The sequence below is a fragment of the Prosopis cineraria genome, unplaced genomic scaffold, assembly GCF_029017545.1.
Source record: "Prosopis cineraria cultivar Desert tree isolate PC_DT_omini unplaced genomic scaffold, ASM2901754v1 PC1, whole genome shotgun sequence".
NCBI lineage: Eukaryota > Viridiplantae > Streptophyta > Magnoliopsida > Fabales > Fabaceae > Prosopis > Prosopis cineraria.
The window spans coordinates 32,902,555-32,917,428 of NW_026555332.1; the positions used below are offsets into that span (position 1 = coordinate 32,902,555).

General features: G+C 31.9%; 3 protein-coding genes across 3 annotated transcripts; 1 reads left to right on the forward strand and 2 right to left on the reverse strand.

The window, feature by feature from the left end:
• Positions 1-223: 223 nt before the first annotated feature.
• LOC129288784 (uncharacterized) lies at positions 224-1,104 on the forward strand. Its single transcript, XM_054925563.1, has 3 exons — positions 224-358; positions 434-721; positions 790-1,104. Exons 1-3 carry the CDS (start codon positions 224-226, stop codon positions 1,102-1,104), a joined length of 738 nt encoding a protein of 245 aa, XP_054781538.1.
• A 5,117-nt stretch (positions 1,105-6,221) lies between these two features.
• Positions 6,222-10,823, reverse strand: LOC129288836 (probable carboxylesterase 120). The gene is made up of 3 exons (XM_054925663.1): positions 10,687-10,823; positions 10,386-10,644; positions 6,222-6,362 (listed from the first exon to the last, which is right to left on the reverse strand). The coding sequence occupies exons 1-3, from the start codon at positions 10,821-10,823 to the stop codon at positions 6,222-6,224; spliced, it is 537 nt and encodes a 178-aa protein (XP_054781638.1).
• Positions 10,341-11,356, reverse strand: LOC129305908 (carboxylesterase 1-like). The gene is made up of 2 exons (XM_054946116.1): positions 11,100-11,356; positions 10,341-10,951 (listed from the first exon to the last, which is right to left on the reverse strand). The coding sequence occupies exons 1-2, from the start codon at positions 11,313-11,315 to the stop codon at positions 10,880-10,882; spliced, it is 288 nt and encodes a 95-aa protein (XP_054802091.1). The 5' UTR covers positions 11,316-11,356; the 3' UTR covers positions 10,341-10,879.
• Positions 11,357-14,874: the final 3,518 nt, after the last annotated feature.

The following is a 14,874-nucleotide window of genomic DNA, read 5'->3' on the forward strand; positions in this document are numbered from 1 at the left end:
ATCGTATTTATTTACACAGGATTTCATCTCTCAAGAAGTTTCACAGGGCAACCTTTTTAAGGATGAGGATATCTTGGCTAGGGCATTGGGAACTGCTAACCACCTTGGTCATGTCAAGGGTGTCGGCTTTAGCTTCATGAACAAGAAATATTTTGGCAAGATAAAGAAGTGAACATTAGCTTCTTCATCTAAGGTCCAAGAGTTGAGAGAAGAGCAAGCTGTTATGAAGCAGCAACTACTAGCCCAGGCAGTATTAATTGACATGTTGTTGAAAGGGCAAGTCCCTGGGAGAACTTTGGGTGAGATTAGCCCTAGTCAAGAAGATGGCTGCACAGTCCCCTCAGAAAAACTACCTGAGGTAATATGTTTTATCTTATGAATTTATCTAATTATTTTTATTTTAAAAACTGATTATCATTGTTTGTTTAAATAGGGTGAGAATGATTGCAATTGTTTGGCAAACACTCTTGAACATAGAGTGGTTGCAACAGGGCGTGTGTACAACATTCTTAAGGACACGATCCATAATCATCCCCTCCTGCCCGACTGTGTTAGAGTTTCTCTACTTGTTGCCATCGACCCCAACTATCTATTGCTTGTTCCTACTGATGAGGCACAGACGATGGGGGAAGTAATAGGGAGCTTCGTTACATGGCCTAGCCGTCTTATAATAGTGGTAACACCAAAGCCGGCAAAGGACCTATTGCCTCTAAAGAAAAAGGTACAGTTTAAATAGTTATTTATAATTTTATAATATAATTATAAATATCTAACTTTTTTATTGTGTAGCTGAGAGGGAAGAGCAAGTTGAAAGGTAACTCAGGCCATACCCAAGAGTCAGCCACAGTTTCACAATATCCAGCAGCACTGGTGCCATTTATAGAATACAAATATCGTGCCTCTCTTGAGACATATGTGATGGCCACGAGGATGGCTCGTCAAGTGGCGATTAGGGATATCATTAGTTTTGATGATGGGCTGTATAGAAGGCCAGCCTTGTTTGAAGTTGTCTGGGATGAAATTTTAAATGAAATTCTAGAGCACGAAATGGCTAGTACTAGTCTGATGAGCTTCTACATAAGGTATTTCTTCGATAATGCTTAGTTAATTACTTAAATTATATATATGTATGTATGCACGCGCATGTACTAACCTAGTTATTTTTTCACCTAATCCACCTTTATACCTCATTTGTGGTTCCTGGCGACCTTGAGTTGAGATTCAAGCTAATTAATCCCCACAATGTCTCTGCCTATAATGGAATTATAAAGGAAGCTCTTAAAGATTAAGCAAGGCAGCTTTCAGATCAATTTAAGGATAAGAGAGCAAGCGATAATACTTTATTTCTTGCTCCTTACTGCCAAGGGTAAGCCACTTTCTAGCTACTTTTGGTACAAGTAAATATTTTTTATATTTACTTATTTGATAACACTTATTATTTTTTATTAGGGAGCACTGGATGTTTATTATGGTTAACCCTGTTGCTCTAAAAATTTGGTATCTCGATCCTCTTAATGGAGAACTAAGCAACAGGCTAGATATGGTAGAACTTTTTAATAAGCAAGTTGAATTTTTATCAATTGTTATTTTAATATCTATATATATTGAATTCATGACATTTATTCTTTACTTCCTTCTTAGAGCTATGGTCTTGTATCGTACTACAACCAACAAGGCCTTGTCCCCTAGCTTAAGGGCATTGGACTCTTTTGAGACATGGGTCACAGTTAAGGTAAACTTAATGGACTAAGTTTTTAATTAAAAAACTATGGCCTTTTAACTATTATTTTATTGATATGTGATTTCTTTTTTCACAATGACCACTCCAGCCAGATTAGAGCAATGATCGTGGCTATTGCTTGATGAGATTCTTGAAGGGCATTATCACCTATGCCCCTACCACATTACCTAACAAGGTATATATTAAATTTAATGATACTTAAATTATAAATTTTAACAACTTTTGTTAGATAGCTATTAACCTGAATTTGTTATAACTCTTCGCATATAGTACTTCGAGGATGCCTACTATGTTTAGTATGCAGCTACACATATAGAGAAAACCCTTGAAAAGGTAGCTTAAAACCATGTTCAACATGTGGATAGCAATAGTGGTTAGGCCTAATTAGTTTTGGTATACACATTTATTTTTTTTGGTCAATTTTATGTCTGAGGCTAATTAATTTTGAAATTTTAACTTGTAAAGTAGGTAAAGTTATAGATTTTTTTTACGGCATCGGGTTTAGGGTATAGGTAGATATAAGAAATTAAAGATATTTGGATTGTAATTTTAATATAAATAATGATTCAATTATTTTTTATTGTTGACTGGCTAGTATATATATTTGATTGCTTAAAAAGTAGGTCCCAACTTTTAAAAAAACACATCATAAATACTTGATGGTTATTTAGAAAAAAATGTCAAATATGAGTTTACTTGAAGGTTATTTCAAAATAACTGTCAAGTATGTATGCATACTTGATGGTTATTATGAAATGACCGTCAAGTGTTTGGCACACAAAATTTGTGAAAACATATTTGACAGTTGTTATGTAATAACCGTCAAATATTACTAAATACTTCATGGTTATTTTTAAATAACTGTCAAGTACATTGCTGCAGTATATGGTAATGTTTAAGTGATTACTTAATGGTTATCTTGAAATAACCATCAAGTAATCTTTAAAATATTTGACAATATTTAACCGTCAAATAAATATATGGCGCCCCATCACTTAACGATTAAAAACTGTTAAATAATTTCTAAAATATCTGTTAAGTAAGGGGGTATTCTATAGTGGTGCCCCTGCTTCTCTCCCATCAAATAGTAGTTTGAATAATCAACAAAATGTGTCAGCCATAGATCGTCAGATGTTTGGATCCATGTAATGCTTCAATCGCATCATCGTAAGCCGCCGACAACCTGCTTTCAATAGAGAGGTGGTAGTTGACAGAAAAGATGACAGATTACGTGTGTTTTGTGATGTTAACACAAAAGTCCTGGAAGTAAGTAAAGGCGGCGGTGTAGAAAATTAAGCTGCCGCTGTGAAAGAAAACAATGAGAGGTAGATAGTGGAAGGTTTAGAGGTTAACGGCGACGGGGAAGATAGATTTGAAGCTAGGTATTGAGAGAAGGATTAATGGGGAGACCTTTGGAGAGAATAGGAAGGAGAAGGTTGGGATCAGGTAAGGGAGGAGATTCAAGGTATTGGATCAAGCGAGTTATGTTACTGTTTGGATTCAAACTAATCAGAAGGAATTGTTAAGGATTTATGGTTGTGTTGTGTGAATGTGCAACGGAGAGAAAGTGGAGGAGAAGGAATTATACAATTGGTAGATACAAATTGTACTTGGGATCGATCAGTAGGATGGACAAAATAATACACATATATATACAATAATAAAAAAATAACTATAAATTAAATCATTGAAATGTGTGATCTAATCAAAAGATGTTAATTAAAAAAATAAACAAAAATATATAGATATTTATTAGTGCCCGTGTTATGTGAAAAAACTTCACCAAATCTCCTTCTTTTATTATTTATTACTCTTTTTTTGAAAAAAATAATGCATTAATGAATAAGAATTCTCTTCCATTATTTTCTCTCTATTTCTTGTATTGTCTTGTCCTTCTCTACTCTTTATATTAACTATATTTTACAATATTACCGATATTCTATATTTTAGTTTGAATGGAGTATATTATAAGTTTTGTTAGAGTTTTTGTGTAACTCTAGTATGATTTGTAGGACACCTTTCAGAAGTAATTATTGGTCCTAAATATAGGACAACTTGTAATAATTAAAACACTTTTTCAATATTATCCTTTATTGATTAGTGTAAATGTATTTAATGTAATTGTATCATTATTTTAAAGTCAAAAGTAAAAATAAAAATATATACTATCATTTTTTTATGATATCAAGAAAAAAAACTAACTTTTCTTAATATGTGTAAGCTTAGAAATTTTAAGTGTTTAACATGGGTAATTTGGTCAAAATAAGTAATTTATGAATTAATGATTTTGTTGGGATAATAATAAGATTTTTTGGATTTCTAGAGATTTTTGAAAATGAGCTAAGGTGGTGTATTGGTTAATTGAGGTTGAGAAGGCGGCCAATGTGGGCATATGGCTTTGTTGTGCTATGTGTCGTGGTGCACGGCCTGTTTTTGAAATAAATCAAAAGCAAGTTACATTTGATCTTAGAAGAGAAAAAGAAGAGAAATGAGAGAGATGATGAAGGGAGAGCTCGTGGGTGCTAGGCCTTCATTTTGGGAGAACTTTGGAGGCATTTTGAGTTGGTAATCCTCATTGGTAAGCTTCCTTTCCTTCTCCCTTCTCATTTATGAAAAAATCTCTGTTATTTTAGGTAATGTGGGTCTTAATTTCATTTTTCTTGAGTTGTAACCAAACTCATTAGCTTAATTAAAGTCTTGGGGATTAAACCAAGCTCCTAAACCTAGGTTTAAGGTTTTTGTAGTGATTTGAAAGCTTTGGTTAGGGTTTGGACAAACCCTAAGTGAAATTTGAGAATTTTAGAACAATATGAGTAAAGGATTAGTGTTATTAGTTTGTTTAGATCCTAAATAGAATTAATGAAGTATGTTAGAAGTATTGGTGGTGTTAAAGTGAGATTTTAGGTATAATGGGTACCCAAAATGTAGTGATAAAGGAGTTTAATTAAAGTGATAACTGATGATTAATGTTTAATTATGTAGATTAAATATTGATTGGGTGTACAACCCTTGTGGAGCAAATATTTGACCATAACAACCCTTTTTGGTGATTAAAGGGTTAAGGTAATTGAATAATTCACTTTGTTTGATTAATTACCTAACTATTTGTGAGTAAACGTGTGTGTGTGTGTAACTGTGCATATACGTGTTTTGAAAGTATGAAATATTGCGAAATGATTTTATTGTATATGGGAAAAATGGTTTTCAAAATGATGAATCTATGAAAGTATCCATATGAGTAATAAGCAGCTTGTGTGAAAAGTGTGAGCATGATCATATTAAGGGGTAAGAGTTTACTTGTAGGGAGAAATAGTAGAAGTTCATATGACATATATTCTCCTCAGTACTTGATGGGGAGTGGCACCTAGAAAAGTACAGTATTGGATAATCCTCTCCTTAATACCCCCATGGGGTACGATGTAGGAGATTTATGCCCCTTAAAATTAGTGTGATGTAGTGTTGGAGTAACAACACCCTAATTATGTGTTATAAGAGGAAATCATAGTCCAAAAGTGGGACAGAATGCCTTTGGCCAGGTGATTCTACCATGAAGGATACGCTCGAGCCAATGTGTGTGAACATCTAGTCCAATAGAGACTTTGGTTCCAGTTAAAGGGATATAAAGGCTCAAGTAATAGAATGATCATGCTAAAATATGAAAATAACTTATGAATATGGAATTTCTTATGGTTGGATATGTGTAATCGTATTTTTACATATATAAGCTTTACTTGTTTATAGTTGTGCATGTTAATTGATAATTGTGAATTTTCTATTATTGAGATAGTTATCTCACCCCATTATTATACTTTTTACATGAGGGCCTTGATAGGGGCAAAGGAAAGGAAGATTTGGCTAGGATTTGAAGAGCCTGAGTTTATATGGCTGTTCCCTTTTCTTTTTGTATTATAACAAATATTTTATGAATATAATGCCAACTTAGGATCATATATTAATTTTTGTATTCATTTGCATAAAATTGTGTAATGGTGGGTAGATTTTTGTATTCATTTGCATAAAATTGTGTAATGGTGGGTATCTCGACTTGAGATGATATGTTTGTAATGGTATTGTTATTGAAGGTCGAGATACAAATGCAAGTGAATGTTATTGTGATGTTTGTGTGATTGATTGGCCACGGGATTGATTTTTGTAAACGTATGCCACCTTGTGAAAATTAGGGTTTTTATGGCCAATTTATGATTGAGGTTTAATTGTTATTGTATGACTAGTTAATCAAGTTAATTGTGGTCCATTTGAGTTAGTTCAAGTGGTTTCAAGGCTATTGGCATTAGGTTGGTCATTTTGGACACACTTATGTGTATTTTGAAAGGATAATGATAATTTTTTTTAGGTGTCTAACTTTTAAATGGTAAAGCAAATGGGTGTAGAAATGGTGCCAATAGCTAGAGGACTTCATAAGCGACGTGTGGACACTTAAATCATTCAAAACAAGCATTGGATAGCAAAATGGCACACTTCAAAAGTTGGCTGGAGGAGCTATCATGATAGCTGAATTGTTATAATAGCAGGTGCGTTGCGATGCAAGGTAGGTGTGCCGTAACTCACCGCACAAAGAGTGGCATAGTCCCTCTGTACCAACTGTTGTGGCGACTGATGCCTGCAATTGATGTTTTGATAGTTGTAATTGATTTCTATGCTTCTGTAACTCTTTTTAACTCATTTTAAATCATAATTTAAGCTCAAAGATTCTTTCAAAAAAGGTTTCTTGGGATTCCAATATCTTAAACTCTTTTTAAAACCCTTGTATTATGATAGCCTTATTTAAGGAATTAACTAATGTTGGCTATTATAACAGTGTTTTATGCTTGTGTGCTGTGTCTGGTAATGTCAAAGCAAGTATTACACAAAATGGTTGAAAGTATCCTCCAATAAAGACCAAAGGGAGTATATTTGTTAAAAGAAGTCTTAGAAGTCTGGTGCATACTCCATCTATTAAAAAATATAAAGTATGTTTAGTATTTCAAAATGTAATTAATATATTTTTTTAAGTGCCCCTATAATAGATCACTTTATACTTATTTTAAAGTGAAACATTATATTAAATGGGGATAAATATGGAAAAATGGATGTTACTTTAAAAACAACTAATTATTTTATTGGGAGGTAATATTCAATTAAAAATATTTTTTATTTTTTTATGAATGAAATATATATTAAGATGAGAATTTGAGTTAGTAAATAAATTTTAAGATTTTTCTTAATTCCTGCAAAAATATGTTAAAAATAATTTATAAATAAAATAAGAAAATGATACAGCTGAGAATTATTCCTTTATTTCCCTGTATTGTCTTTCGCATGTTAGTGCCTGCGCTGGTAAGCCCTTAAACTTTTTCGTAACTTTCTAGTAAGAAAATTTGGAATTTTCTCTCACAGCCAATTAATGAAAATAATATTCTGTAAAAAGTTGGCTCGATCGGATTTATTTGCACTTCTCTCAGGAGATAAAATTTGAGAGAAAATTTCTGTCTGAAAAATTCAAAAGAAAATTATTCTTCCAACTAAACTGGTAAGAAAAGCTTAAATATTCTTATTTGGGTTTCTTTAAACATTATCCCGAAAAAAGACACAAGAAATTTGATCATTTCTTTCAAAAAACTACCTGATAGAAAACGCTCTATCAAAACCATAACTGAAAAAATAATGTGTGGTCCCTCCCCCCCACCCCCAAATTACATCTCATTGTTTTAGTTGTAATTCATTCTATTGACATTACACAATATATATATATATATATATATATATATTTACTAAAAATGAACTGATAATACTAATTATCAAACTTTTAAGTTGACTCTGGAAGTTCAATGTTTTTATGTTTTTCACTTATAAAATTATATTAACTCACTCATGAAATTGGATTAGATACAAATTTAGTTAAACTCATGAGTTTACTTTCAAGTTTACCGTTTTTACATTTTTAACTTATAAAATCGTATTAATTAATTTATAAACTTAGACTAGATGTAAGCTTAGTTAAATTTATTAAGCTTGTCAATTTATTTTTTTAGTTGAGCGAGTTAAGTATATCCTATAAAGAATTTAGTTCATAAAAGTTATAAGACTTGATTTAAAGAAAAAAAAAACTTGATATGCAAAAACTAATATTAATAAAAAAAGAAAAGAAAAATATCAAAAATAGGTTCCCCTATTTTAAAATTTCAATGTCTTGTATATGATAATTTAACAATATAAATGGGTTTAATTTCAATGATTTATATTTTTAGTGTATTTAAATTAAATTACATCATATTTTAATGACTATTTATTAATAGAGATAAACTTTTATAAATTTACAATTTAAATTTACGATATGAATTTATATTTCTTCACGAGTTTACTCAAACTCGCAAGTTTAACCGTCTTGACTGGTATATGTTGCTTATCATTAAAACGACACCAATGTGAACATTTTTCCTCGGACGGATATTACACAAGCAAGCCATGCTTAGTTCATGTGTTTAAATAATTGGCAAGAATCTAATGAAGTACTTACATAAACTTAATCATATTTATATGCATATAAGAAAAGGTTATTATAAAATATATTATAAAATAAATAATCGCATATGATATTAAGAGCATGTTTTTTCTAATTTTAAGAACATTTTAAAAAAAATAAATTTTACTTTTATTCCTTCCCTTATTCTTTTAACCCTTGCCCCCAATCAAGGAATTATTAAAATCCTTGCTTCTCTTAACTCTCTTCCATTAAAATCACTCTCTTTCCAGAATTGGGTTCCATCCTCTTACCCCCTTCCATCTTTCCTATTTTTAGATTTCAATTTCAATAGTTTAGATTTAATATATTTATTATCAAAATAATTATTATATTATATAATAAAAAAAATTACTCCCTCTGTTAAAAAATCTAAGACATTTTTAACCAAATCTCGCCCCCAATAAAGTAGTTACCTACTTTCAAACTAACCCTATCTTTTTATATTTATCCCCATTAAATGCCCTACAATTAATATAAAGCTACTATTAATAAGGGCACTTTTGAAAAAAAATAAAATTATTATATCTCAAAAGACTAAAAATCTCTTATATTGTTTAACATACAGCTTCTCAAAAAATGCCTTACATTTTCAAACGGAGGGAGTAAATTATTAAAATTTAACCTAAACATTGAGAAATCTAGTAAAAAAAAAGGAAAAGTTATTATTAGTTCAAATTTTAAAATTAAATGTATTTATTTATCATTATTTAATATTATAATAATAAGGGAAAACTAACATACCAATCCTTATAATTTCATCTAATTTTTAATCAAGTTCTTAGAATTCTTTTTGCTTTTAATTGAATCCTCCATATCCGTTAGATGTGTTTGTGAGCTGGTCCCTCTCCTTCCAAAACGTTAAACTATCATTTAAAAAAAGATAAAAGTGTATTTTTACCCTTGATGTTTTCTTCGAGGAGCACCAAGCATCCTAACATTTTTGTTAAGATAATTTTACTCTTAAAATAATTAAAACAAAATATTTTTACCCTTTCTATCAAATTATCTAATGGTCAATGTTTGAATCACATTTAATATTTCTAACGGTCAATGTTGAAACTTTGATAAAAAGGGCAAAAATAATTCGTTTTAATTACTTTAAATAAAAATTATTTCAACAAAAATATTAAAGTGTTGAGTGCTCTTCAGAGAAAACATTAAAGATAAAAATACACCTTTATCTTGTATAAAAATTTGTAAAAAATTTGTTTGTCAGGGAGCAAGATGAGTGAGAGAGAGGTGAGTCTTGGCAAGACTAATGCTTTCAACACTGCTTCCCTGGCTGCTGAGTCTGCAGGAGACACCCCTATGGCTGAGAATGAGATTTTAGTATAAAAAAAGAAGCCTATCAAAGAAGTTATTGTGATGCATGGTGAACATAATATCACTAAAGGAACTTTCATGCCCATGACCAAAGCCAGCTATCGTTAAAAGCATGTAGGATTTTACTACAATTTATAATGTTTTCACCCTAACATTCTTGATGTATCATATCATTCATAATTTTTTTTAATAAAAACATGACATGTGAGATGGCTGTATCATATTAATGATGATAGATAGAAACAGAGAAAAAAAAATAATGAGGCACTCTATATTAAAAAAAATTAAAATCATTATAAATAAAGATATAAAATTTTTATTTAATTAAACTAGTACAATTTTACTCGATAGAACATGAATGGCGTGATATACTCAATTCATACAAAGAGTTTCTAATTCAATTCATTTATTAAGGTGTGCCAATATTGACTATCTTCTGTTGATCTATTTTGGCAGCCAGAATTGAAGGAGGGAAAAAAAAAAAAACAAAACTAAGGGCTTGTTTTGAGAACAGTTTTTTGTTCTTTAAAATAAAAAAATAAAAAAAATTTGTTTGACAACGTATTTTTAAAAAGTATTTTGGAGAATAAAAAAATAAAATATTATTTTGAAGAACAGAAAAATAGAAACAACTTTTAGATATTTTGTAATTATTGTTCTGGAAAACAAAGAAGAATAAAAAAAATATTTATTTTTATTATTTTTTTATTTTCAACATTCATCAAGAAGGGCACACGATATATATATATATATATATATTTTTTTAATGAGGTTGAAGAGCGGGCCAACTTTGCTTACTTCTATGAGATCCATTCCATGATTCCCTTCCCCAACGTGGTCTACCACCTTCACTCCTCTGCTTCGCAAGATCTTCACCACTTCCACCTGTCGATCAATCATTGGGTCTCGGTCACACGCTGCTAATATTACCTCCCATCCCAGCCGTGCAATCTCAGCACACAGAGCCCTCAAATCACGCACTACCGTTGGATTGCAATACTCGTGATCTCTGTCCGCACCCACGGGCGGCGTGAAATCCCACATCAGATCACTCCGGCTGAGCGGCAGAGTTGGATTATTGGCAAGCCTCACCTCTCACTCAGTCCTCTGGGACCCACCAAAATATGGGTGGTGCAATATCAACCCTTTGATCTTCAACGGTCCAAACTCATCAATGGCTGATGCTACAGGTAGTCCTACATGGTAAGCCATGTTGCCACCTGCACTCGTGCCCATGAGGTAGCAGCTTGAGACGTCGGAAAATTCACGTATCCATTTCTCGCCGGTGGCTCTCAACCACTCCAAAGCTTCCACGGCGTCGTCATAGGCCGACGGAAGCCGAGCTTCGGGAGCAAGACGGTACTCTACAGAGATGACGACGGCAGAGAGTTGCTTAGCCATTTCGAAGCAGAAGTCATGGTTTATAGAGGAAGAAGCACTAAGTAATATAAATCAACCTCCATGGAAATACACAATTAGGGGTAATTTGGAAGAAGAAGAAGAAGAGATTACTTTTCGAGGGAGGTACAGTCGGAGGAAGGTGGCGTTGTTAGGGTTGAGAGGAAGGTCTTTGGAGAGAACCGGTGACGGAGAGTCGGGATCCAGCGAGGCTGCGGTGGTCGGAATAGAGATCAGACGGGTGATGGAGCCATCAGGGTTTCTCGTAATCTGGGGAGACTGGTAAGGATCAATCGTGCACAAGGCTTGTTCTTGAGGTTGCTGAGACATGTTTGGTGTTTGGTGGTGGGTTTGAGTTTGGTGATGAAGACGAAGAGGGAAGTGAGAATTGAAGGGTTTTCAAACTTTATCTACAATTCTAATTTATAGCCACAGCAACACAACCATGTTATGGTATGAAGGAAAGGCCCACGAAGAGGACGCCAGAGATTTTTCTCGGGTCAGAGAGAGATGTTACGTTCGCTAAATGTAATATAAAAATATCGAATTATAATAAAATATATTATTCTTAGTTATTAATTTTTTTATTTTTAAACTCTACTCATGTCTAGTGTCTAATCTCAATTGGTTATCATTGTAAACGATAAGAGTCAAAATATTATGTAATTCACAAATAATCAATAACATCGATCAGTGCTTCCATCTGGCTAAGTTACAGATTATTTATAAAAATTAAAGAGTAATGTTAGTCTATACTTGGAAAAGAAATGGAATGTTTTAGTTTGATAATCTGCGTAGAGCATGGTATGCAAGAAAATCAATCCTTGTGAAAAGAATTGCTAGCAAACCACAAAAAGGTCTAAATTTAAATTACAGTAAATTTCAGTTATTTTTGGAACGATTGTTGCATCCGAAAAAATGCAACGTGGACGACGCGCAAGCGGAGGTCCCGGCCTTCACGGCGGGAACCAGATCGAATGAGGAGTCGCCACCAAGATTTTGATGTAAATCTCGAAAAACCAATTAATGGAGGATAAGGGTGGTCTGCGAAATCAGAGAATAGGTTTGAGAGTTGGTTGAGTGTGGAGAAGATGTTAGGCACCCCACAACACCCGTTCGTCAAAACGGTTACCAAAAGTTTGTTGTGCTCTTTTAATATGGTTTTATAATTATTTTAATCATCCCTTTTATATTCATATGTTTGATAAAAATGATAAGAATTAATTGAGAAATGTTTATTTATTTACGAGGGAGGACGGACTTGACTCTGAATCTGACTCTGAGGCCTACGTACCCTGTGATGGGGACCAAAGTTTACATAGTTCAGGCTTAAAAATTTGTTGGTGAAAAATATTTTTGAAGAGAAATTAATTAGAAATAACTCACCATTTTGCAAATAAAACAATTTCTAAAATTTTGATATATGTGTTTTAAATTGCAAGAAGTAATTTAATTTTAATTATTTTTTTCCATTTTTGAATTTTTGGAATAAAGAAAGAAAAAGGTTTAAAATCATTTTTCTTTATGTTTTATGATTGAGATTTTTAATCACAGTACCTGCAGAACTTTATTGATTCATACGATAATGCAATTGTTCTAAATATCTACGGAGATTTTGAAATCTCACACAATAAAAGAGTTTGGCAATTTGATTTGTTTATTTATATTCTTATGTATATTTTAAGTGTTAAAAAAATATATTTTAAGTGTGTATATACATGTTTTAAAGGTTTTTAATCATCATACCTGCAGAGCCTTATTGATTTATACGGTAATATGATTATCCTAAATATCTACAAAGATTCCAAAATCTCACACGATAAAGGAATTAAATTTAAATACGTTTTTAATTTAATTAATTTAATATATAATTTATATATATTTTTTAAAAATTTAATCGTTATATCTGCAGAGTCTTATTGACTCATACGATAATACGATTATCTTAGAAGTCTACGGAGATTCAAAAATCTCACATGACTAAAAGATATAATTGGTAAATGTGGTCACAACTTAAATTCATTAATTTGATTAATTAATTTTTCTAAATCGTATTATATGATTATTTGTAAAAATCATTTATTTAATATAGAAATTGAGAATCACTATATCTGCAAGAACTTATTATCCCACGCGATAATGTGATTAATTTAAGTCCTTACAAAGATTCTGAAAATCTCACATGGAACTTAAATAAATTATTTAGATTATAAAAGATAGTGAATTCTAATGATGAGCCTTTGGAATTCATATAAATACATACTAGATTGATCCTCACACCCGTAAGACCTTGTTGATTTATACGGTATGAAATCATTTTATTTATGGAGACTTAACCAATTTATTTGAACATTTGAAACTATGTTTATTAATCACATATGGTCACATTTATGCAGATTTGAATTTTAATTGTTAAGCAACCTAGCAATCTTTATAATTATGACTCAAGGAACAACTAGGTGCCATTTAAAAAAACATTCTCCTTAAGCTATTTAGGACATGAGCAATTGCAGCTAGGATAGTTCAAACAACATAAAGTGAAACTTTTGAAATTAGTCATAATGGTTAATTCTAAAAAAGAAAAACCTATAATGTTGTAAGGCAAGTATATACTTTGAACTTTTGGGAGAATGAGTTCAAATCACGCCTTAAAGCCGAGCACATCTAAGTTAAAACCATGAGCTTCAAGTTTTATTACCTAAATACTTCCATGTAACATTTAAAAAAAAAAAGCAGTACTATTTATAACTTCTTAACAATCTCCAAGGTAGCCAGACCATGAAACAAGTATACTAATGATTGCGAATATTCAACCTCATGATATGGAATCAGATTTGAGCATCTTACATTTACTAATTTTAGATGTGCATACTTTCTTGTGTCACATTTCTGTTAGCATCTTAAACATAACGCACGAACATACATGATTCACGTAAACCCAGCTAACAGAACAGGATCATCATGCTTATTACAAGCAAACTTAGCAAATGTTAGAAAAATGGTTTCAACCTTTCAATCCATACAACTTTGAATGAGACAAACACCCCACAAATCAGATTTCATGGAGTAAAACTTGAAGTAGAATCAGAAGGCAGAACGAGAATTTAAATCACAAAAAAAATGAAAGAATTCTCAAACCTATCAGTCCTCAATCCTTCAAAAATTCCCTTCTTCCTTGATCCTTCTCGTCTTCTCTCCCCAGGCAGAAGCAAAATCTCAAATCCTCAGTTCCTTCTTCAACAATCTTCTGATCACTTTCTTCTCTCTGTTTTTTGATTCTTTTTGTCCTCCTTTGTTTTGGTTGGAGTAGACTATGTATAAAGAGTAGGAAGGGAAGAGAGATTACTCACCGCTACACGCTTCAGTTTCATATCATCGTCTCTATCTCTTGCTTTTTCCTTTTCTTCCGCTGAGTCACCGTTTTTATTCTGCTGTGTGCACTCTTCATCTCTGGGTTCCTCTGAATCAGCTGAAACTTTTGCTTTCTTTTGCTTTTCTTCTTCATGTGACCGAGTCTTCCTTCTGCTCTTGTGTCTTCTCCTCGTGCACGTGCCCTGATTTCCTTCCTTCTCTTGCTTTTTCGTTTTGCTCCAACTGCTTTACTTCTGCGTCTGCGACCGATCATCTCTGTTCTGCTGTTCTACCGTGTCTGCGTGCCTTCTGACTGAGTGAGTGAAAAAACGATGGGTTAAGGTTTAACCCATCGGTTATTATTTATTTTTATTTATATATATGTTTTTTAAAAAAAACCTAATTTAATTTTTTTTAAATTCATGTTTATTAATTTTAAAATTAGAAAACAAATCTGAGTTTGAATTAAGCAGATATAACTTTTTCTTTTGGAATGTAACAAAATTTAAAAGAAGAAATTCAAAAAAGAGTTGATGCT